The 25,302-nt window shown below is 43.2% G+C and overlaps 1 protein-coding gene across 1 annotated transcript; it reads left to right on the top strand.

Moving 5' to 3' along the window:
- The first annotated feature begins 819 nt into the window (after positions 1-819).
- Positions 820-10,955, top strand: lrrc58b (leucine rich repeat containing 58b). The gene is made up of 4 exons (XM_088352594.1): positions 820-2,000; positions 8,226-8,354; positions 8,429-8,706; positions 10,083-10,955. Exons 1-4 carry the CDS (start codon positions 1,543-1,545, stop codon positions 10,277-10,279), a joined length of 1,062 nt encoding a protein of 353 aa, XP_088208720.1. The 5' UTR covers positions 820-1,542; the 3' UTR covers positions 10,280-10,955.
- Positions 10,956-25,302: the final 14,347 nt, after the last annotated feature.

Below are 25,302 nucleotides of genomic sequence, written 5' to 3'. Positions count from 1 at the left end.
TGAGACTCCTTTCTCTTTGTAATAGAGTCACTTCTAGTGGTCAAGTATTACACATTATCCCTTTAACTAAAAGCTTACATAAGCTCGTAAGCAGATGTCTGTGTTGCGTAATGTGAATGAATATGAATGAGTTTGCGTGACAAGCAAACACCATCCTGTACGTGCTCGTGATGCCACACTGTTTTTTAAAATTACATTTGTTTTACATTTTTTAAAACCAAAATTACATTATAATTACACTTTCTCACGTTACGTGACGGAATCAGCAACCACGAATGAATGGTTATGGGTCGCTCGCAAACGAAACGGCTCTACGGGCAAGCTCTTTGAAGTGAACGACGTCGGCCAGCTACCCATCAATAAGGAGCTGGTTCCTTCAAAACTCTCTCTCTTTCTCCAGTTCTCTCTCTCTCTCACTCTCTCTCTCACGATTCTTCTCTTCTTTCCCCCCCTTTCCATCATTCTATGTTTTCCTCTATCCCATTCTCTTTTTCTTTCTCTTTTCCATTCGCACTCTTCCTCTCTCACTATCTTTTTATCTCATGCTATATTTCACTCGCCCTTTCTCCTTCTCTACCTTTCTCAGTTTTGCTGATTTTCTCTCTTTCTCTCCTTCTTTCACCTTCAAGATCCCACTCCCTCCTTTTTTTCCTCTCTCTTCATCTTGTTTAGCACTTTTTCTCTTTCCCTCAAGATTCCTCTCCTCCCCTTTCTTCTCTCTCTCCATCTTGCACTCTAATTGTCTCTTTTTCACTCTCCCGTTCCCTTTCCCCCACTTTCTTACTTTTTTCTTTATCTTTCATTTTATCCCTCTCTTCCTCTCCCTATCTTTCTTTGTCTCTTTCTCTCGACTCACTCAATCCAGATTCGTCTTTCTCCTTGGTTTTGCCTTCTCTCTCTCTCTGCCTCTCCCCATCTCCATTTTTCACTCTTTTGTTTCTATCACTCTTTTTCCTACTTTTTTTCTCTCTCTCTTTCTCTCGATTTTTCTTTCCATATTTCGAAGGCGCTCGTGACCGGTCATTGAGTGTGGTGTCATCGTTATGTGGTTTGCGCAGTACAGTACAGTATACACGATTTAGAAGTACAAATGAGGTAAAAGATCACGGTATATGAAAACAATTAAAGGATATTATAAAATTAATTAATCGGTCCCTAATGTTTTATTATGATTTATAATATTTTTTTAGAAAATGTGAAGAACCGTTTGTTAGCTAATACTGTGAATTTCCTTTCGGGGATGAATAAAGTATCTATCTATCTACTGGGCGGGGCTAGCCGAAAGCTCGACCAATCACAATTCGGACAGAACACGGCGCTTAAAGGGCAACTACAAATGTGGTTGTGCTGAGCACGCTATTAAACGTCAAATGTGAGGTTTTATAACACTAACGTGTGATTTAATGTTGCCAGAAAGACAAGAAATTTGTTTTTAGTGTGAAACCCGAGCGGGCCTGCCATTTGTGACGTTGCCATCTTCACGAAAACTTCCACATCGACCTCGCTGCGTCTGGAGAAGAGCAAAGAGGATTCACCCCGAAAATGGAGGTGGACGGCGAGACGGCCGTGGGTAGCGATGGCGTGCTGGACTTCTCCCGTTCTAATTTGAATTCCTTCAACGCGGACGGCGTCAGCGACGAAAAGAAAAAAGACACAAAACGACTCTATTTAAACAACAACCGTTTTTCCGCGCTGCCCTCGTCGGTGTGCCACTTCTCCGAACTCCAATTGCTGGACATAAGCAACAACAGACTGGCGGCCATCAGCGAGGACGTTACGCTGCTAACTAAGCTCAGGACACTCATAGCTAAGAACAACCGCCTGGACGAGTTCTCCTTGCCGAAAGGGTTCGCTTCTATGCAGCTGGAGGTTCTGAACTTAAGCGGGAACTGCTTCAAGGAGATCCCGCTGCAGTGCACTAAACTCCGGCGTCTGCAGTCACTGTCACTCGGAGGAAATAACCTGAAAAGTATTCCCGCTGAGATTGAGAATTTAACCAGGTAGGGCGATACGGATGTTGTCATGATCGCAACGTTGCGTCACACATGTCGGGCATGTATTTGTCGATGTGATTTTTTTTTTGTCTTTTTGGATGATCGAGGCCTGCGCTAGTGAAGCTACGTTCTCGGGTCACGCGAGGTTACGTCAGATTTTTGCTATCAAACGATCGCAATGGCTGGATGGGGTTACGGAGGTCGTCTGCATTGAAAGCATCGCCCTTTGAACCCGCCATTCGTTTGTTTCCGTGTCAGGACAATTGGTTAGTAGTTCAACTGCAACGTGTGTGGGTGCATGTTCTTTTGTTATATCGGGTTCAGTGGGGGCTTCGGCGTTTCTGCAAAAAAACATGTTTTTATGTTTGTTTTTGTGGGGCAATGGCCAAAAAATGGACACTATCAAGGCAGTGTTACGGTAATTTAAGCATTGCATTGCATCACGGATGTCCATCTCAATTGCACAGAGGGCCTTATTTACTTATTACACCCACCCCTGATCTAAAACCTATATGAGGGCTAGGAAAACTAGGCATGACGAAACTTGGAGAAGGGACTGCTCATGAAGTTATCTCCCTTCCTGGATGACCAGGCAGCAATGGGTGTTGCAAATGCAAAAATACACAGACATCAACATCCAAATGCATAGGTCAGATAAAAAACATACCTGTCAACTTAAACGTTTTCCGCGTATATTAAACATTTTTCGATCATTTCAAATTGTGTGCGCCGTAGAACAATATTTGTAAGGGAACATGTATGACTTTGCTTGTGGGCGGAATAGGATTAACATTTATAAAATACGCTAAAATTTGATGTATTTATAACATGAATATGATTTACAAACAGGAATCTCATTCAACAAAAACATTAAATAATAACTTAAAATACTTTGCTCTCCATTGAAACATCTCCTGTCAAAACGATACAAGTTCTATCCATCTATCTACCTTGGTCATATCCCTCAAGAGGGGTGACCGACAGCAAGACAAACGCATACAATAACAAAAAAAATAAAAGTGGAAAATAAACAAAAACACACACACAAAATTTTTTGGACCATGGTCAACCCAATTGCCCTAACACCCAAACAAGTTAGGCACCTCGGCACCTAAGTTGGTCATGCTTTCGTCCCTCCAGATGAAATGGGACACCAGAAAGCAGCCATGACACTCGGGTCAGGGTGACACAACACACTCTTTTGTTCAACCGAAGGGCCCGACAGCTTTCACTGGTTTACCCCTGCCGCATCATACGGGTGCCCAGCCCATCATTAAGAACGCGTCCACAATCCCACTATGCTTTCACAACACCTCTCCACTCCTTCCTATCACCACTAAGAGCTCTAGCTTCCATTTAGACCTCTTTCCTGCAGTGGAAGTAAAGCAACTGAGTGGAAGAAAGAGGAGATGGGAAGGAAGATGACTAAAAGGAAGGTTGATGTGTTAGCCTTGAGTGAAACATACAAATTCAAAATATGAAAATAACATTTGTGCTTTTAACAAATATATGAATTCAAAACGGGGCAAGCAGTGGTTAGCAAGTGTGCGGCACAGTTCTGAGGTCATGAGATGGATCCTTCCTGTGTGGAGTTTGCATGTTCTCCCCGTGCTCGTGTGGGTTTCCTCCCACATTCCAACAACATGCATGTGTGGGTTAATTGGCCGGTCCAAATTGTCCCTAGGTGTGAATGAGTGACCGAATTGTCTGTCCCTGTGTGCCCTGCGACTGGCTGGCAACCAGCTCAGGGTGTCCCCTGCCCACTGCCCGAAGATAGCTGGGATGGGCTCCAGAACCCCAGCGACCCTACTGAGGATAAGCAGTGCAGATAATGGCTGGATGGATGAATTCAAAACAGACAGTTTTGGTAAAAAAAAAATCTACTAGATGTTCATATTCTTTAACTCTTCAACTTTCTGTATCTTCTGCTCGGCATTCATGTTTTTCATCTTATCCTGATGTTTGTCTCGTAGTGCTGTTTTACATTAGTCATTAATGACTGCCACATGAGCTCCACAAGAAGACACACAGGTTTACCGGCAGTGTCAGTAGACATATGTTCAGCCTCCCATCGGTTTTGAAAGGTTCTGTTTTCAGAATCATTTTTTTCTTCGCCATTGTCAGTGGTTAACCATTGCGTAATCCAATGCAACATATAGTCACCCTGCTTTTCTCAATTTAGCCCTATTGTTACATCGTAATATATATAAGATCGTCCCTTGGCATCACATCTCCGCTTCTTGACACTAAAGACTCACTGTCATTGCACCTTCCAGTCTTGTTTCTCAACTCGCCGACACGTTTGTCAGTAGATAGTTTTAAAAGTGGCTGCCCTCGTCAGGTTCTAGCTAACTAAATTGGAGCTGGAGCGTTTACGTGAAATCTTGCAGGGGAAAGAGAGCTGAAGCGCTGGATTATGGGATATGTAGTTTTGAGCGTTATCAGTAAGGCCATTATACCAGACGTATGTAATATTATTTTACAGGCCGAATATAAATGTATGCTGGCCGTGAGTTTGACACAAATGCATTCCATGGTAATTCCCGTACCAAATCACCTGCAAAAACCGGGGGGGGAAAAGCATGTAAAACGAGTCTTTTCAGAGGTTGGCAACACAAAATGTTAAGACATTGGGCCCAAAAAAACAACAACAAATCAAAAACATCAATCAAAAAAAGGGGGGACACAACTATTTTTACCCCAATATTTTTTTGCACAGCACTGACACTCGTTATACATAACCAACTAGCCCATCTGGCAACCGCTTACAACAGGCTCCATTATTTAAAACAATAGACAGCCGTCTTTCTTCCAGGCACTTGTTTTCCCATTGCTATTAATCAATATGCATCATTCCCACTGGTTATAAACAGTTTAAAATTATTTTGTAATTGTTGGTAAATATCGGTGATTTGACATAGAATGGCCCCAGAGCATTAAACTGACGTCATACAAAAAATTTAGCTCTACTGTGTAAACAATAACTAATGTAAAATATATTCTCCAGTAGGTAGGAAGGATTGATCAAAAAGTTTATCTTAAAGTGGTAGATAGCCATTTTGCATTGGATCGTCAATGACTTTTGGAGGGGAAAAGCTATTTCTTTTTGATTTTTTTTTTTTGGCAGCATTAGTTATTATATTTTGCTTAGTGTCTCCAAGACTCAATTTTACGAGGGTGGGAAAAATGATTTACCGCACTTGGATTGTCCGCGAGCAGCACAGCGGCGCAGTGGTTAGCGCGTGTGCGGCACAGTTCTGAGGTCATTCTATCGAACCTCCTGTGTGGAGTTTGCATGTTCTCCCCGTGCTTGCGTGGGTTTCCTCCGGGCACTCTAGTTTCCTCCCACATTCGAAAAACATTTATGTCAGGTTAATTGGCTGGTTCAAATTGTCTAGAGGAATGACTGAGCGAGTGAATTGTCTGTCCCTGTGTGCCCTGCGACTGGTTGGTAACCAGTTCAATGGGTCCCCTGCCCACTACCCGAGGTTGGCTGGGATGGGCTCCAGGAACCCTGCGACCCTAATGAGGATAAGCGGTGCAGATAATGGATGGATTGATTGTCCGCGATCCAACTTTAGAGCTTTCCAAACAAATATAAACAATGAAGACGGTTGAAAATGGTTGTTCAATATCCAGCATTCTAAAATACTCTGCATAAACCTATTTTGGATAATTAAACAGAAACACAAATATTAATACATGAAATAAGAATGTCTGTTTAAATTTACTCATATTATGCAGTATTGCTGTTCAATAAATACATTAACAATGCCAGTTTATTTTCTTACGCTTTGGCAATATTCTGTTCAATACGTTTTTTATTGTAATATGTACAAACGTGTTGCTTAATTTTCTTAAAAAGTTTTTGATTACTGGATCTAATATTGGATATTGAATGTTGGTTCTAGAATTGAAGTTTATGAAATCATCAACATTAATACCGCCGAAAACTATTCAGTGTTTCTTGCACATGCGCCTTGCATAAAATGCTCTCATCGAGCAAGTATGAAAGAAGTCCATCCACCCATGTGGTAAATCTACGGCGCTAAAATAAACAGTTGGGAAATAGTTTAGAAGCTAGCTTTTGCAAGTTCTTATCAACATTTTCATGTTCACTATAAACCCAATCTGAACATCACACTTCTTCCCATTTTTTTTTTCTTTAAGACCTTGCCTGGTGGCTCTTTTTTTTTTTTTTTTTTTTCCAGTAAGATTTGGTAATCATCTGACTCTACTCCTGCTGATGCCAACGTATTACATGTCATTTTTATGTAACGGCAAAACTGATGTTACAAAACAAAAGGCCTAGCTCATTGACACACTTCCTTTTCCGAATTTCCTAACTAATGCTGACAGTGTGATAATTTCCACGTATGTCCATATCTAAACCTGCATTCTTACGGCTCTTTGTGTGATACACTTAGCACAGAACACGTACGCACTTATAGTAACATTTTTTGTAGTACTGGTAGTGATTTGCAAAAGGCAGTATTGTTGTATTCAACTGCTGGAATGTGAGAGAAAGAAGAAATAGAAGTATGTGGTCTTACTCATGACCTATTTGCGAACTGAGTTTCACTTACAACGCTTGTTTTTCCTCGTTATTCTCTCCTTAATGTCTACTGTACTGGATTATTAGCAATCCTTTTAAAAGTTACCTCATTTTTGTTAATGCATTGTTTTATCACTTCTGTGGGTCCTCTCATGTTTGCCTCTCAATTTATCTTAAAATGAAGTCATGGGCAGATGAAAAGAGCTTTTTATACTGCAAAGGCTCATATATTTTTTCATGTGATGGAGAAGTGTTTTTTAAAAGTTTAAACATATACAATGTTGTTCACTCCTCTGTGATGCCATTCCGTTTTATTTTTCAATTCACCGCATGACTTGAACACTTAGTTTTGTGAGAGGCTTTTTTTATAATCTAGGAGTCCTTAATGATCCACTTCCATGACCTAGTTCACAGTAAAAGATATGACCGAGGTCTTATCATTTGATCACTCGTAACCACCCTTAACATTACTTCATAATTAGCGTTAGCAAAGGGAAAAGTGCTCTTTCTTTGCCCTAAGAAAAGGCTGTTGCACAATATGGATAACTCTTTTTTTTTCATTTCTTCGACACAAGCCTCAACATTTTCACTTTTCGCTCCCCCTGGTGTTTTTGAGTTTTGAAGTCAGGCCCATCTGGTTAACAAGGTCACTTGAAAGTAGGGCTGAACTAACCACTATTTTACTAGTCGACTAGTAAAACAATTGTTCCAATATTGTGATAATTATTATTTTTTTTCTTCTTCAATTTAGATGAAGTTGATTAAATTATGTGGCAAAAGATAACCACCATCCAATTAGCCACAGTGCTCGGCCAGTAGAGACCTAAATCCATAAGTTAACATCTTTCCATTTTTTGGGGGACAGTCAAATAAAAGTAAAAAGTAAACATGTTTTATCCCTGTAAACCAAAAATAGTCTTATTAGAAGCAGGAGAACAGTAAATAAAACGAATAAGTGTTTGTGAAGTGCATTCAGTGGTAAATAGCAGTCTGTAACAAAATACCTTAACAATTCTCAACACTTTGAAATCAAACAATTTTAACAACTGGCATTTGTTCTGCAAACTGCATGCTTTCAATTTCAAATACCTGTGTCATGCAACATCAAGCTTTATCTTATAGCGAAATCTACGGGTATAAAATATACAATGCTTGTCATCAAAAGGGTATTGGCTTGAATGTTACTTGAAACTTACGTAAGTCATTCAGACTCCGTTTCGTTCATCTGTCTGAGTTTTCTCTTTAAATGTTTACGCATCACCAATATACTGATTTGCAAGGTCTGCTTTTACAAATTTTGCAAGTAGTTTGTTTGCTTGCCGTATCCAGGCTAAACTGATCCCAAACTTTAGAAGTTTTGGTACCTTTACTTGATGTTGACACCGCCATTTCTGTACGTTCTTTTTACTACTCAAGACAAATATGCCATTGCGCATGAATGGCTCTCTGTAGGGATTATATTCATGTGGAGATGCATCAGTCTGTTGGAAAGAAGTGTCTGGCAACTATAAACGACTATTTCTGTAATCCATTTTTGTCAACAACGTTGACTCATTGTTGCAGCCTAACTTTGATAAAATACAGTTGTTCCAAAAACAGGATAAATGTTCTGTATAAATGAATGATTCATAATGTTATCTCATAATGTCTCGTTTTCTTCTACTCCACCTTTGCAGTCTGGAGTTGCTGTATCTAGGCGGAAACTTCATCACAGCTATTCCTGCAGAGGTTGCCAACCTGCCGTACCTGAGCTACTTGGTGCTGTGTGACAATCGCATCCAAAGCGTCCCGCCGCAGCTCACACGGTAGGTAAAGACGTTGTCACCGCCATCTCATCCAGGAACCGACCCCCCATCGCCACTTTTTTGTGCGTCTGCAGGCTTCATTCGTTGCGATCGCTGAGTCTCCACAACAATCTCTTGACCTACCTGCCCCGGGAGATTTTGAACCTGGTGAATCTGCAGGAGCTCAGCCTCCGCGGGAACCCGCTGGTGGTACGTTTTGTCAAGGAGCTGATGTATGATCCACCCTCTTTGCTGGAACTGGCCGGTCGCACCATCAAGAGCAGGAACATCCCCTATTCGGCGCCAGACTTGCCCTCCCACCTTTTCAAGTACCTGGACCTGGCCAGCAAGTGCCCCAACCCAAAATGTGCCGGTCAGTTTAGATTTGTTTTCTCTCATTTTTTCCTTAGAATTGAATTCATTCATGAAATCATAATTTAAACCTGGGGTGCATCGTTTGAGGCGTCCTTTAAAAATTGAAAGTTAAATAGTTTATCTATTAAGTTTGAGTTAACAATGCCCAACTTGAGTTCAAAGAGCCATGTTTTTTTGCCACGGCGTCATTTTGATCTCACTCCTAGCAAAGCTGTTTGGGGCATAACACAATAAGTAGAAGAAATGGGGGACGCAGGGAGGAGGAGGTTCAGTGACATCATGATCGTCTCTGTGTTTCTTTGTTTCTATCGGTATGATGGATAATTCATCATTTGCCCTACATTTGCATGAGATGCAATTTATTTTGAAACGTTAGGTACTAGAAAATTCGCCAAGCTAACTAGCTAACAGGTGTTTGAAATCATTCAAAATGCTTGAATTCTAATGTGTTTTCAAGGCCTGAAAAGTGCTTCAATTTTGGTTTGAAGTACTTGTAAATGTTTGAAATTCTTGACTAATTTCTCAACAAGTGTGCATAAAAATGACATCGACACTGCTTTCTCCTGGCTTCTCTTTGCCATGAAGTTTTTTTCCCCTCGTGATTAACGGCAGCTGCTATTAGTTCGTATTGTCCTATGTAGTGCCATTGCCGCCTACAGGTCGTGCCCGACAGGACAAGTGCATGCTGCACCTAAACAGGGCGCTGTGAAATGTGTATTAGTGCAAGGACTTCGTATTAATTATTGACATTTATTATGGGTCATGCAAAAAAATAAAGGTAGCGTTTCCCAGCAATAAATTGTAATTTGAAGACCTTCCTGCAACTGAAAATGTAAGCTACATATTACTGCCAGCATTTGGTCTCAAAAGTATTTACACACGTATTGTTCAGACCCACAAATATACGTACGATTTACTCAAGCTCTAAAAAAAGTCATACGTCTTGATCAATACACACGCAATATTAAAAATCTCATCTGCAAATCACAGATATATTTGTGTATCTGCAATATACATGATTCACACCGTATTTCCTTTCACAGCACTGGAGAAATTGAACAATTGGCCTTGAAAGTCCTTAAAAAGTGCTTGGATTTGGCCATGAAATAGGTGTATGAGCCCTTCCACCAAGCATACACACACCACCTGCCCCTGTGATAGCATTTGCTGTGTGTTGTCTGCTGCAGAACACAATGCGCGGTGAAAATCCGCTTATCGAAAGCAAAGGATTACTCTTATGGTGAAAAGATTTTGATTTTTTTTTTTCCCTACTTCACAAGCATTTGAACGTTGTTGTATAGACTTTTTGTGTTCTCTTTATTTTTGCATGGTGGGGCGAAAAGGAGATATGATCATGAGTTTCTCTTTCCACAGGCGTCTACTTTGACTCGTGCGTGCGTCACATCAAGTTTGTGGACTTTTGCGGCAAGTACCGACTGCCGCTCATGCACTACCTTTGCTCGCCCGAGTGTACCACTTCACCCTGCAGCTCCAACCCGCAAAGCGACGCAGAGTCTGAGGACGAGCACGGCGTGGCTGCCGACCGCCTCCAGAGAGTCCTGCTGGGTTAAGACATTAGCATCATTCCGACGCAGCTCCACTTGTACGCCAATACGCACAATCGTTATCTCCGTTTCAGGTTTTTAAGAGGTATTTCATGAGTTGTCTTCGAAAATGGGAACAGTTCTCTGATGGTTAGCGGACAAAATATTGCAGTATGTGCATCTCATCCGTTACCATATCGTCATGTTTATTTGTATAGCCCCATCACAAGAAGTCTCAAAGGCCTGTACATACTACTATTACACTATCTCCTGAACTAAAACCTACACCGTATTTTCCACACTATAGATTAGATTATAAGGCGCACCCCCCCAAAATGGTCGTTTGTGTCATTTTTTTAAACATGAGATTGAGACAACATAAAAGCTACCGTGTTTATTCTTGTATAAGGCATATAATAATGCAACGATTGATCAGTCCATAAAAGTCGCTGATTAAAATAGCAAAAGATTGTTTGCAACGGGAATGAGAATCGGAATCAGAATGCAGAATGTATATCTGTGTTTGTCTGCAACCATAAGTAAGAATGGTGTGATCGTGAGATGAGGACTAATGCCTTTTCGTATTTATATGCACCACTGGTGGTATAGTGTCAAGTGTTAGCGCTTTCAGGGCCACGACACTAGTTGGAATCCCGTTTTATACATTTATTATAGTTTGGGAAAGCAATGATTATCGCCTAACTATTGCTCAAATACAGCAGAATACCGTATACCTCGTGGAGTAGCACAAACATTCCAATTGTATCCACCATTTTCTGCAATGATTAGGGGCGCACTTTCAAATTTCGTCCCAATCTGGGGTTTTCAGGTCCGCCTTACAATCCGGAAAATACGGTACTATGGGACACATCATTTGGATATACAAATAACACATTGATTGTAGGTACTCCTCCTTGATCTGCTACCTTATCGTGGTGGAGGAGTTTGTGTGTCCCAATGATCCTAGGAGCTATGTTGTCGGGGGCTTTAAGCCCCTGATAGGGTCACCCATGGCAAACAGGTCCTAGGTGAGTGGCCAGACAAAACGCAGATCAGAAGACCCCTAATGATGAGAGAAAACTTTGGTCCTCGATTTCCCTCGCCCGGACGCGGGTTACCGGGGCCCCCTTCTGGAGCCAGGCCTGGAGGTGGGGTCCGCTGGCGAGCGCCTGGTGGCCGGACCCTTACCCACGGGGGCCGGCCGGGCACAGCCCGAAGGGACGACGTGGGACCCTCTTCCCATGGGCTCACCACCTGTAGGAGGGGCCAAAGGGGTCGGGTGCGCAGAGAGCTGGGTAGCAGCCAAGGGAGGGGTCCTTGGCGCGACGATCCCCGGCTACAGAAACTGGCTTTTGGGACATGGAACGTTACCTCTCTGGCAGGGAAGGAGCCCGAGTTGGTGCGTGAGGTTGAGAAATTCCGACTAGATATAGTCGGACTCACCTCTACGCACGGCTTGGGCTCTGGTACCAGTCCTTGGCGCGACGATCCCCGGCTACAGAAACTGGCTTTTGGGACATGGAACGTTACCTCTCTGGCAGGGAAGGAGCCCGAGTTGGTGCGTGAGGTTGAGAAATTCCGACTAGATATAGTCGGACTCACCTTTACGCACGGCTTGGGCTCTGGTACCAGTCCTCTCGAGAGGGGTTGGACTCTCTTCCACTCTGGAGTTGCCCGTGGTGAGAGGCGCAGAGCCGGTGTGGGCATATTAATTGCTCCACGGCTCGGCGCCTGTACGTTGGGGTACCGGTAGACGAGAGGGTAGCCTCCCTCCGCTTTCGGGTGGGGGGACGGGTCCTGACTGTTATTTGTGCTTATGCACCAAATAGCAGTTCGGAGTACCCACCCTTCTTGGGGTCCTTAGAGGGTGTGCTTGAGAGCGCTCCCCCTGGGGACTCCCTCGTACTGCTGGGAGACTTCAACGCTCACGTGGGCAATGACAGTGAGACCTGGAGGGGCGTGATTGGGAAGAACGGCCCCCCTGACCTGAACCCGAGTGGTGTTTCGTTATTGGACTTCTGTGCTCGTCATGGTCTGTCCATAATGAACACCATTTTCAGACATAAGGGTGTCCATATGTGCACTTGGCACCAGGACACCCTAGGCCGTAGTTCGATGATCGACTTTGTCATCGTTTCGTCGGACCTGCGGCCGCATGTTCTGGACACTCGGGTGAAGAGAGGGGCGGAGCTGTCAACTGATCACCACCAGGTGGTGAGTTGGCTTCGATGGTGGGGGAAGATGCCGGCCCGACCCGGCAGACCCAAGCGTGTTGTGAGGGTCTGTTGGGAACGGCTGGCAGAATCTCCTGTCAGAAGAAGTTTCAATTCACACCTCCGGCAGAACTTCGCCCATGTCCCGAGGGAGGCGGGGGACATTGAGTCCGAGTGGACCATGTTCCGCGCCTCCATTGTCGAGGCGGCTGATCGGAGCTGTGGTCGCAAGGTAGTCGGTGCCTGCCGCGGTGGCAACCCTCAGACCCGTTGGTGGTCACCGGCGGTGAGGGATGCCGTCAAGCTGAAGAAGGAGTCTTATCGGGCCTTCCTGGCCTGTGGGACTCTGGAAGCAGCTGGCAGGTATCGGCTGGCCAAGCGGAATGCGGCTTTGGCGGTTGCCGAGGCAAAAACTCGGGCATGGGAGGAGTTTGGCGAGGCCATGGAAGCCGACTTCCGAACGGCTTCGAGGAAATTCTGGTCCACCATCCGACGTCTTAGGGGGAGGAAGCGGTGTGCCATCGACACTGTGTATAGTGCCGATGGGGCGCTGCTGACCTCGACCCGGGACGTTGTGAATCGGTGGGCGGAGTACTTCGAAGACCTCCTCAATTCCACCGGCACGTGTTCCTCTGGGGAAGCAGAGCCTGAGGACTCTGGGTTGGGCTCTCGTATCACTGGGGTTGAAGTCACCGAGGTTGTCAAAAAACTCCTCGGTGGCAGGGCCCCGGGGGTCGATGAGATCCGCCCAGACTTCATTAAGGCTCTGGATGTTGTGGGCGTGTCATGGTTGACGCGCCTCTGCAACATCGCGTGGACATCGGGGACAGTGCCTCTGGACTGGCAGACTGGGGTGGTGGTTCCCGTCTTTAAGAAGGGGGACCGGAGAGTGTGTTCCAACTACAGGGGAATCACACTTCTCAGCCTCCCTGGTAAGGTCTATTCAGGGGTACTGGAGAGGAGGGTCCGCCAGGAAGTCGAATCTCGGATTCAGGAGGAACAGTGTGGTTTTCGTCCTGGCTGTGGAACACTGGACCAGCTCTATACACTCTTCAGGGTCTTTGAGGGTGCATGGGAGTTTGCCTGTCCGGTCTACATGTGTTTTGTGGACTTGGAGAAGGCATTCGACCGTGTTCCTCGGGAGGCCCTGTGGGGGGTGCTTCGGGAGTATGGGGTACCGCACAGTCTTATCCGGGCTGTGCGGTCCCTGTATGCCCGGTGCCAGAGTCTGGTCCGCATTGCCGGCAATAAGTCGGATTCGTTCCCGGTGAGGGTTGGGCTCCGCCAGGGCTGCCCTTTGTCACCGATTCTGTTCATAACTTTTATGGACAGAATTTCTAGGCGCAGCCTTGGCGGGGATGGAGTCCGGTTTGGGGGCCTCAGCATTGCGTCACTGCTATTTGCAGATGACGTGGTGCTGTTGGCTTCCTCAGCCCGTGATCTTCAGCTCTCGCTGGAGCGATTCGCAACCGAGTGTGAAGCGGCCGGGATGGGGATCAGCACCTCCAAGTCCGAGGCCATGGTTCTCAGTCGGAAAAGGGTGGTATGCTCCCTCCGTGTCGGGGAGGAGGTCTTGCCCCAAGTGGAGGAGTTCAAGTATCTTGGGGTCTTGTTCACGAGTGAGGGTAGGATGGAACGGGAGATCGACAGACGGGTCGGTGCAGCGTCTGCCGTCATTCGGACCCTGTACCGGTCTGTCGTGGTGAAGAGGGAGCTGAGCCGAAAGGCAAAGCTCTCGATCTACCGGTCGATCTACGTTCCTACCCTCACCTATGGTCATGAACTTTGGGTCATGACCGAAAGAACTCGATCCCGGATACAAGCGGCCGAAATGAGTTTCCTCCGCAGGGTGGCTGGGTTCTCCCTTAGAGATAGGGTGAGAAGCTCAGTCATCCGGGAGGGACTCGGAGTAGAGCCACTGCTCCTCCGCGTTGAGAGGAGCCAGTTGAGGTGGCTCGGGCATCTAATAAGGATGCCTCCTGGACGCCTCCCTCGGGAGGTGTTCCGGGCATGTCCCACCGGCAGGAGGCCCCGGGGGCGGCCCAGGACACGTTGGAGAGACTATGTCTCTCGGCTGGCTTGGGAACGCCTCGGGGTCCCGTTGGATGAGCTGGAGGAAGTGGCTGGGGATAGGGACGTCTGGGCTTCCCTTTTAACGCTGCTGCCCCCGCGACCCGACCTCGGATAAGCGGAAGACAATGGATGGATGGATGGACATTGATTGTAAACGGTTTGTTAAACTAGCTTCAGTGGAGATAAAATTGTATAGATCCTTTATTTGCTTCTGAGAAAACTTTAGGAATTTGCAGTTTGCTGGAGTTCACATCTGTTTCCAGACTTCACATGAAAGGCACTTGCTTGAAGTCACCACTGCCATCTGTATTTATTGGTGTACAACGCGCACCCTTGATTTTTGATTAAAAATCGGAATAATATTTAGTTTCACTTTTTCTCAGCTCAAGCTAAGCATGGAAAATGACACGTTAAATACGCGCAGTCATGATTAAAGTCATTTATTGACAACGTAAACTATGAACACAATACAACACGAAATTTATTCATTTATTAAGGTATTCATTAAATGTCTTCCAAAGTTCGATTTCATTAACAGATACACTAAAGAGTTATTTTCCCTGTCGGGCCCTTTAGCGTTTTTATTTCTCACGATGATTTTGTTTTTCATTTTCAAACATTCAGCTCTGGTACTGTGGATAAAAATAGTTTAATGATGAGTTAAAATGTAATTCATTTTCAGTGTGTCTTCTATGTCACTGTTGGGCTCGTGGTTAGGAGTCAGCGCTCTTATTGCTGCAACCCGGGTTCGATTCCCGTTGCATCCAATGTATAGCGATTGTGGTCTGCGATATTTTTCGACTGATCAATCATTACTTAATGCGTTAGTATGCTATACTATTATACTGGTAAACGCGTATAACGCACAACCCAAACTTTGAGTTATTCTTTTAGGTCAAAAAGTGTGCATTGTACACAAATAAATCCAGTAAATCAACCACACTGTCACTCAAAAGTGTCTCTGAATCTTCACAGAGTACAGTTGATTTTATTGGTGTATACGTTATTTACATTCGCCCCTTTGTTACATAATAGTGTCACATAGTTTTACACTTGATGTGCACTCATGCACTGCCCACAACCAATTCATAATCTTTTTGTTTGTTTTCATTTAAAAATCTAACATTATTGCACTGTTCACTTATTAACTTTGCATATGAAGTGCCTTTTATTTTTTGACTCTCATAAATTCAATACTGGATTTAACCCAGGCAAACTTGAGGAACTCGCATCAATAACTCAAACTGTTTTTCTTCAGGGATGTTTTTATACATCTGCAAACAAACTTCACACTATCACAGTCATAATTTCTACCTTGAAATCTGTGTTGTATTTCTGTAACTTTTTTTTTTTAACAAAATTCCACCACTCGCTGATTCGACGTGGGAATGTTACATTGGCAACTAAGTGACAATATTAATAGCGTCTTAATAATGTCTGCTTAAAACTAGGAATGTAAAATGTGCGCCCTGAAATGTGACAAGATTACAACAATTTCTTTGTATTATCACAGAATTGTGTACTAATAACTGTTTTTCTACCAATCTCTTTTTAAAAAAAAAAAATGAAATTAAAACAACATATTTAATAATAGTGAAAGTTAGCTTGCACTTAATCCTAATGTATTTAAAAATTGTATATGAATGCGCTAACAATAAAAGCTTTTTCACTAAAGAGTGTACTGGATTTTAATTCTGCATAATGTTATGAATTTAAATGAATCAATGGCAGGCAATTTTTGTGACTCTGTAACAGACCATGGCACGATTTCTTTAATGTCAATGACATTTTCTCATTAATTGACAAACTGTTTATATGCTGTCTTTGGAACATATAATGTGTTTTGTGTTTTCCTACATGCACTGTTTGAAGTACGAGTTTGTAAAAAGCTAAGCACCCAGTGAAAACACGTTTACAACCATTTCTGTATCACAGACCGGTTCATTCATTATCTGCACCGCTTATCCTCAGTAGGGTCGCTGGGGAGCCCCTCCCAGCTATCTTCAGGCAATGGGCAGGGGACACCCTGAACTGGTTGCCAGCCAGTCGCACAGACACAGACAACTCACTCCCTTGCTCATTCACACTATGGACTATTTGTACCGGCCAATTCACTTGACACGCATGTTTTTGGAATGTGGGAGGAAACCGCAGTGCCCGGAGGAAACCCAAGCAAGGATGGGGGAGAACATGCAAACTCTGCACAGGAAGGCTGGTAGCTGGATTCAATCTCATGACCTCATAACTGCCGCAGACGCACTAACCACTCAACCGCCTTGCTGCCACAGACCGGTTCAATGTCTGATAATATTTTCATTGCCGAGGCCAGGGTTTTAAAGTCAAATGGATGGAAGGGCCAAATAAAAAAAATGTCCAGCCCTCTGATTGTAGCTTAATCGATTACTGATGTGTATATTCTAGTGGAGTGGTTCTCAACTGGTCTGACTTGTGGACCCAGAAAGAGGAAATGAACCAACAAGGTCATAATAAAACAAGATGTGGTCCCTCTCAAACACAATTGAAACTGTGTTGATGGTCATAATAAAACAAGATGTGGTCCCTCTCAAACACAATTGAAACTGTGTTGATAGACTGAATGGGAAGAAGAGATTGAGCAGGGCATTATCGCTATCCGCGGTTAAGGAATGTAATTGACCCTCTGTTTTATTTCTCCTTTGCATTATTTTGCCAAGGCAAAAGCCCGCGGCCCACTGAAAAATAGTCTGTGACCCACTTTTTGGTTCTGCCCCACCAGTTGAGAATCACTGATCCAATTGAACCTACTGAAAAGCCAACAAATATATTCCAATATGATCAGATAAGTAAATCAATAATCTAAGTAAACTTTCTTTAACAATAGTCACAAATGACAAATTGATCTAGAAATCCTGATTACATTACATTCAATGAAAGAAGCCGCTATTATTCAGGCACACTCAGTAGCCTATTGCTGATATTTTAGCAAAAGTGGGCATACAAAAATATTTGAAATGTTCTAACATTTACTAAACAAAAAAAAGTGCAAGGGGAATTAACATACATTTGAAACCAATACACAACAAATCCTGGTGAATGACACAATAATAAATCAAGATCATCTCAGGGGCCAAGGAAAACCTTGAGGGCTGGATGTGGCTGTCACCTGTGCCTCTGTAGAAGGACACCAGCAGTTTCTCTTCCAGGATTGTTTTTAATTGGTTTAAGGAGGTGAAAAATTTGAAAAGAGGATCTTCAGTATTCAGTTGTACTTAGTAAGTAAATATAAACATGCTTACCCCACACAGTGTTGCTGATGTATCAAGGGTTGCATGTTCCCACGCGTAAATGATGGTGGTTTTTATTAGAGGACATTGCATTTACTGAGTAGCGGAATAATGCAGTTACGCACATGTAGCAACAACAGCAAAGTTACAAAATTGAATTTCAGAATACTAAATGCTTTGTAACGCATTAGTCCTAACACTGTCCATACATGTATCAATTGATCATCTAGTTGATGAAAACGTCTGTTATATGAAAAGGACACAAAGGCCTCGCACATGACACGCGTTGGAACGTGCAGTGCGTATGCTCAGCTGAGCCTTTACACATGACGGCCAGCCAAAATCCTGTCTGGCTTACTGTAGAACATTTAAGACTTTACAGTTACTTTGATAATCCTTCAATTGTGTGTGCAGGCCCCCCTTACATACATATGCAGGGACCCTATAGAACAGTGCTTCTCAACTGGTCTGACTTGAGGACCCACCCCAATGACAAGCTGCAACTTCAATCAAGAAAAAAATCCCACTTTTCCAATTTATCGAATGAACGGATTGTGCACTTTAAAGTCTTGTCAAGTCAGGTTTATTTGTATAGCTCTTAGTCACAAGGAGTCTCAAAGGGCACAGACTATTGCAAACTACAGACTATTATTACACCATCCCCTGATCTAAAACCTACATGAGGGCAAGGAAAAACTTAAAAACCTTAACATGAGGAAAATGAAGAAACCTGGAGAAGGGATCACACATGAGGTAAGACCCCTTCCCAGATGTCCATCCTGCAATGGTTGATGCATTACCAACAAATATTAATAAATTAAAGCAGATATAGAAGAATCTGTTCACCTTTCTTCCAAAACAAAATGACCAGCAAAACAACTTCAAGTATTGTATATACTGGCATGTAAGCCTACATTGCATATAAGAGACCCCCTAAAACAGCCACATCCTGAATTCAAAATATTAATATAATGTTTACCTAAACAAAGATCATTATTAAATTATGTAGATAACAAAGATTAATATACTGGTAAAAAGCTAAAAACAGAATTTTTAAACCTATTTACTGTACCGTCCAGCAATGTTTCAATGGCCCTCAAACACCATTTTCGTATTTTGCCATTATTTTTTTTCTTAGACTGGATTGTCGTGTCACTTTTTTCCAGTTTATCTTACCTTCATCACTTACTTTTTTGGGGACCCGTAATTATAGGCAGAAAAAGGTAGCATTAAGGTTTTCGTCCAGCAGTGGAACAGTGGACCAGCTTACACCCTCTTCAGGGTGCATAGTATGGTGAGTTTTCCCATCCATTCTACATTTGTTTTGCGGACTTGAAGAAGGTATTGGACCGTGTTCATCAGGGAGTCTTGTGGCGGGTGCTTCGGAAGTATGGAGTACCAGACAGACAGTCTTATCTTTGTTCGATCCCTGTCTGACATCATATGATTCTGGAGGTCTCCTTATAAATTATCCTTGTGGAAGTAGAATGTCACAATGCACTTAAGTCAACACACTTCCCACATTGGACAACATGAAAGACTTTGTATTATACTTTGGTGTGGGCATCTGCACTATGTGGAAATGCTGCCTGCTAACATTGTCTCTTGCTGATTATTCCACAGCAGGAAATGGTGGTGCCGCCTTACAGCGATAACACAACTGGAAAACTATAACATTGGCTGTACAGATAATATTAATCAGTTAGATTGGGGGTGATAGATTGAATAGATGGGATGATAGATTGAAGCCCACCCCATGATATGAAAGTTTAATGTAAGTACAGCCCACCCGGATAATTAATTTAATTATTAATAAATGATGTATCATCCATCCATTCATTATCTGCACCGCTTATTCTCAGTAGGGTTGCAGGGGTGCTGGAGCCCATCCCAGCTATTTTCAGGCAGTGGCCAGGGGACACCCTGAACTGGTTGCCAACCAGTCGCATGGCACATGGAGACAGACAACTCAATTGCTCATTGATACCTAGGGACAATTCAGACCGGCCAATTAACCATACATGCATGTTTTTTGGGAGAACATACAAACTCCACACAGGAAGGTTCGATCTCATGACCCCAGAACTGTGCCACCCACGCGCTAACCACTGCACGGCCGTGCTGCCCATGATGTATCATTTTTATATGAATTATTCCTGTATTATATTTTTAGATTTTATTTTGTGACCATTGTTTTTTCTTGTGGAAAACGCGGTTGGCCCCAACTTACCAAGACCCTGACTCTGGCGGCCGTGGGGTTAAATGAGTTTGAGGGCCCCGACCTAGATCCTTTCTAGTGTTTATCACCCTCAAGCAAAGTGAGGGGGCTTATTATGTTTTCATTTTGGATATGTACAGTATGTCAATTTTTTGTTTGGTCTGTTTGTTTATTTGTGTGCCCTTTCACCCCAAAAATAGGAAAGGAGTTTAGATATGACCACCATCTTTCACAGGCAGTCAGGTAGGTTACCCCAGATGTGAAAAATGCCCAAAGAAGCTGTCTGAGCACTCGAGGGTATTTAAATAAGTTGTTGTTGACGAACACAGTATCCTGTCAATAATTAACCTTGCTACTGACTTGTGCTCTGTGCACTGACTGAAATATTTAAGCTGTTCGTTATCCGATAGTAGGTCCCAAGTAGCAACAGCAGCAACGCGACCCCTCAAAGGTTCACCTTAAACATGATATCAAGGGATATGTAACAGAGATGCTTTTATTCCTCAACGCTAAGTGAGCACAGTGTCATCTGATCAGATGTCAGTCAGTCTGTCTGTCGGTCTGTCTTTCTCTTCTTTTCTCTTTATCTATCCCTCCATTCTTCTATCGATCCGTCCATCAATCCCACCATCTCTCACTGTCTGCCTGCCTGCCTGTCTATCTATCTATCTATCTATCTATCTATCTATCTATCTATCTATCTATCTATCTATCTATCTATCTATCTATCTATCTATCTATCTATCTATCTATCTATCTATCTATCTATCTATCTATCTATCTATCTATCTATCTATCTATCTATCTATCTATCTATCGCTCTCTGCCTGTCTCTGTCTGTGCCTGTGTGTGTGTGTCTGTCTGTTTGTTTCTTTGTCTGTATGTCTGTTTTTGTGTCTGTCTGCCTGCCTGCCTGTTTTTTTTCCTGTCAGTCTGTCTGTCTGGTTTTTGAAATGTGTTAATGTTTTCAACATGTGTCTTACCCAGCTGCTTTTTTTTTTGACACACCCTCATCAGGAATTGTAGTATTCATATAAAGTGTATATTTGCGGTGCAGTCATGGATACCAGTGTTTCATGTGGGCGAGAAAACACCGACTCCCCCCCAAAAACGGCCTAGAGCGGGATGTGCGGTACCGGACTGTACTTGCCCAAGTCACACCCCAGGAAGTGGTGCCCCGATGACCCAAGCGCCTTTGCATCTTTTTTCGTCGACATCCCACCGTTATTGTGTTATCATCGCCATTACAAAGCGTACAGAAGAAATACTTTCACTCGAACAATTTGTTTGTGTGCCAGCCTCGTAAATCTTCCTGACAAATAAATAACACCTTGATGCATCCAAACATTCTGACGACACATCAGACAACGCATTCCCATGGTTTGCGTCTACCTTTAACGCTTTCCATTACCCAAACTGTATTTTTTTTCATTGTGGAATTTCACACGTGCCACCCTTTCCCGGAGGACTCTGTCACAACCCTTCTGGACCAAATTGGCCATCGGTTTACACCCCAATGTTGGAGGATATGTGAGAGGAAGAGCCATGTATATACACTATGAGAGCCCGTTAAAGAAGTACAATTAGGCTTTTTCATCACACTCTCACACATTCGCGACTATACTCTCACACAGATACAGTCATACACATGCACAACCACTACTATACTCTCTCATAAACACTACTATCCTCTGACTCATTCTATTATACTCTCATACACACTTTACAATGCTTTCACATTTTTAAAAAAGTGAAATTATGCTTTCTCTAACATACATCATACTCTAACATATGCGCGGCTATACTCTCATACAGATACAGTCATACACATGCACAACCACTGACTATTCTGATACACTCATACACAGTTTACAATGTTTTCACACACACATACAATTACACACTCACGTACACACTACTATTCTCCCAAACACACATATTATAGACTCTCACACACACTATTATACTCTCTCTCACACAGTATTATTCTTTCCCACACCCTGTTAGAATTGCTATTAGGTTTTTCCCCCCATCTAGTGTATTGATTACCTCAAATCGCAGTGTTTTTATGTACTTTGAGTAGTTTTGGTAATCAAGGCGATATACAATGATCTGTGTGTAGAGTTTGAAGTTAAACCGGAGTTGCTCCCAATATAGTCGTATGTGTGAGAGAGTATAGTATTGTTCGTACGAAAGTATAGTAATATGTGTGAGAGAGTATAGTATTTTGTCTACAAGGATATCATGGTGTGTGGGGGAGCGTATAGTGTGTGATTAAGTGAATAGTGGAGTGAGTTAAATCATATAGTTGTGTGTGTATGAGAGTATTGTAGTATGTGTGAGAGGGTAAAGTAGTGTGTCTATGAGAATATAGTAGTAAATGTGAGAGGTTATAGCCCTGTGAATGAGAGTTTAGTAGTGTTGATGCATGGGTATGACTGTGTCTGTATGTGAGTATAGTCGTTACATGTGAGAGCAAGTATAATTATAAACACCAAAGCTTGAAAGACTCCTTTCTTCATGGTGGTTTGGTCGGGTGTCAAGTGCAGCAAGCACGGTCTTTACTGCTTCACAGTAGTAAAGTCAGTATTTTATTTCATTAGAGATGTGAAAGATGGGAGTGTCAGGACCAGAACGGTAACAGGACCCACTCGTGTAACGTTTCTCTTAGTTTTATTGGGAAGAAGGGAAAGGAGTGCATACACGATCCAGTGATTGCTGGTTGAGGGGAGCAGATCGCTCTGAACGCGGAAGTGGGACTTCCGTGGCGAGCGATGGCGGTGTCGGGAACGGAAAAAACAGGTCCGTAGCCCGTAGGATAGAAGAGCAAAAACGTGATCGGGATCGGAAACATATCGAAAGCCAGGAGAAGAGAGTAGACGTGGTCAAGATAAAAAACTGGTCGTTATTCGGGAAAGGAGAACAGACGTAGTCGAGATCAAAACACGTCGTAATTCGGGACGGGAGCGCAGACGTGGTCGAGATCAAACAGATCGTAGCTGGAGACAAGCAGGGGCAAAAACACGGGATAGGCAAAAAAGGGCTTGCCGTGTAAAAACAGAGATTCACAGACGGACCGACAAAAGGGGACTGGCAGGACAGAATTTAACTACTTGACAGGGAGCCAATTTGTCAACAAGCTGCAGCTGGCGCCACACAGGAGGGGCCAATTGGGCGCCATGGCAACCAAGACAGGGAGAAATGTATCCATAATATGTTACATAATATGTCTGTCAACAAAAATTCCTTGGTAAAATGTCAGAACATTTTCCCTGTGCTCTCATATCAAGTTCAAGCTAAAGTTTCTTTTGATAAGTGATTTAATATCTTGGTGTCTCAAACTGCATTTTAATCACAATAAGTTGAGCAAATATGTTCAGATATGACTTTTAATTTTAGTTGTAGTTAGTTGGAGAAATTTTAACTTCGGAAAACTCATGAAGAAAAAACATAAAACCAAATGTCTGACAACAGTTATGCGTATGTATGTATGTATGTACAGTGGAACCTCGGTTCTCGGCGATAATCCGTTCCAGAACCCTGTTCAAAAACCGATTTGGTCGATCACGGATAATCGTTTTTCCCATTAAAAGTAATGTTAAATCGTTTTAATCCGTTCCAACACCCTGAATATTGAACATGAACGTAAACATGAAGCTAACCCAGGCTAATCGTAGGTTCGCGTTAGCGTAATCTTTCGTACGAATGTTCTGACATTTTACCAAGGAATTTTTCGTACGAAAGATTACGTTAACATGAACGTGTACAACTAAAAAAATCAGGTCGTTTACACGTCATTTAGCACACAAAAAGTGGTGAGCGGTTAAAGAATAAAGAAAAGAATTATGAATAGGATTTCTTACCTTTGTGAAGGTCTGCAGAAGCCATGCTCTATTCCCTCGAAAGAAGGGAAACTCTCACACCTTCTTCATATTTTGCTATTATTTCTTTCTTAAATGCAATAGTTGTACGCACTACCCTTCTTATTTCACCTGTAGCAACTTTGCTGCTTGCACCGACCTTCTTCGGAGGCATAATTAGGGGCTAAAACACTCCGTTCACCGATATCTAAAGCGAAAGCAAAAAGAAGTGCGCGCGCACGTCATAACAGTTCTTCACGAGGGGTGGGGGCAATCTACACCCGTACGCCGCTCAGCATCGCACCCTAGCGTACCGGCGTTCGAACTCCGATTTTTGGAACGAAAAGCGAAGCAAGAATTTCTCGAAATTTTTGGTCAAGGACCGATTTGTTCGAACTGAGAGGAGTTCAAAAACCGAGGTTCCACTGTATGTGTTCTTGTATTTTTTGCATTGTAGGGAACAGAGTGCGTTTGAAACTCCAAGTGTGTTTAAGTGCCAAAACGGCTAGCAGAGAGGACACACACTTACAGAGACACCTTGGTACTTCGCGCTTCGGTTATCGCTGGTTTACTGGATTTTGAAATTAATTGTTATTATTGTCATTGATATCAATGTATTGTGCATTGTGTTCTGCAACAGACAGCACACTGCAAACGCTATCACGAGTGCAGCTTGTGTGTGTGTTGGGTAGGTGTGACAATGCCCGATTGTGAGGGGTTGGTGTATGCTGTCAGTCAAACAGCAGGGCGGGCGCACAAGTCAATGGGTCCATCCACCAAAACCAACTGCAGCTAGTATTTCAGCCACTTGTTACATTTAAAAGCAATTCATCAATTAATTCGGACTCTGAGGAAAGACATAAATGAAATGAAATGATCTGCTTAATGAGACCTTGAAATCACACCAAGACCAATTCTATTGAACAGCGAATAAGCTTAGATAATTTGAGTTTGACGCACTAACCCACTGGTACTTTATATCAGAATGTCTGAAGCCTTCCATGCCCTGGCTGCCAGAAGGTCTGGACGGACAGGAACACAGGGAAACACGTTATTGTTAGCAGGGGGAACAACAAGCACCTAACAGCTGTACTGTAGAAATCCTGCTTAAGAGCGCAAAAAAACGATCAACCTCAGAGGGTGCTCTGGGGATTGTTATCAGGTCCGTTAAGCGACAGGAGAGAAGGCAATGGCGGTGCCGAAAGTCTGGCTTCTGTGGCTAGACTACATAACAACTCCCACAAGCTACCCTGCCAAGCCTGTATCCCACTAACGCCAGATTTATTACCCATAAAATTTGTAAACTTGTGGGAAATCGCTACATTTGGGACAAATGTATTTCAACCGTCACAGAGACCTGGCTCAGTTTGAGGATACCCGATGTTGGCATGCAGCTAGTCCAGCGGCCCTCCAAATTGCTTCA

This window comes from Urocampus carinirostris, chromosome 14, assembly GCF_059441175.1.
Source record: "Urocampus carinirostris isolate Australia breed hairy pipefish chromosome 14, RoL_Ucar_1.0, whole genome shotgun sequence".
NCBI lineage: Eukaryota > Metazoa > Chordata > Actinopteri > Syngnathiformes > Syngnathidae > Urocampus > Urocampus carinirostris.
Note: the sequence above shows the minus strand (reverse complement) of the source record. Positions and strands in the feature narration are given on the sequence as shown.

Coding starts and splice junctions, on each gene's coding strand:
- lrrc58b (XM_088352594.1), top strand. CDS start 1,543: ATGGAGGTGGACGGCGAGACGGCCGTGGGTAGCGATGGCGTGCTGGAC. Junction 8,355..8,428: donor GTCCCGCCGCAGCTCACACG/GTAGGTAAAGAC, acceptor GTGCGTCTGCAG/GCTTCATTCGTTGCGATCGC. Junction 8,707..10,082: donor CCCCAACCCAAAATGTGCCG/GTCAGTTTAGAT, acceptor CTCTTTCCACAG/GCGTCTACTTTGACTCGTGC.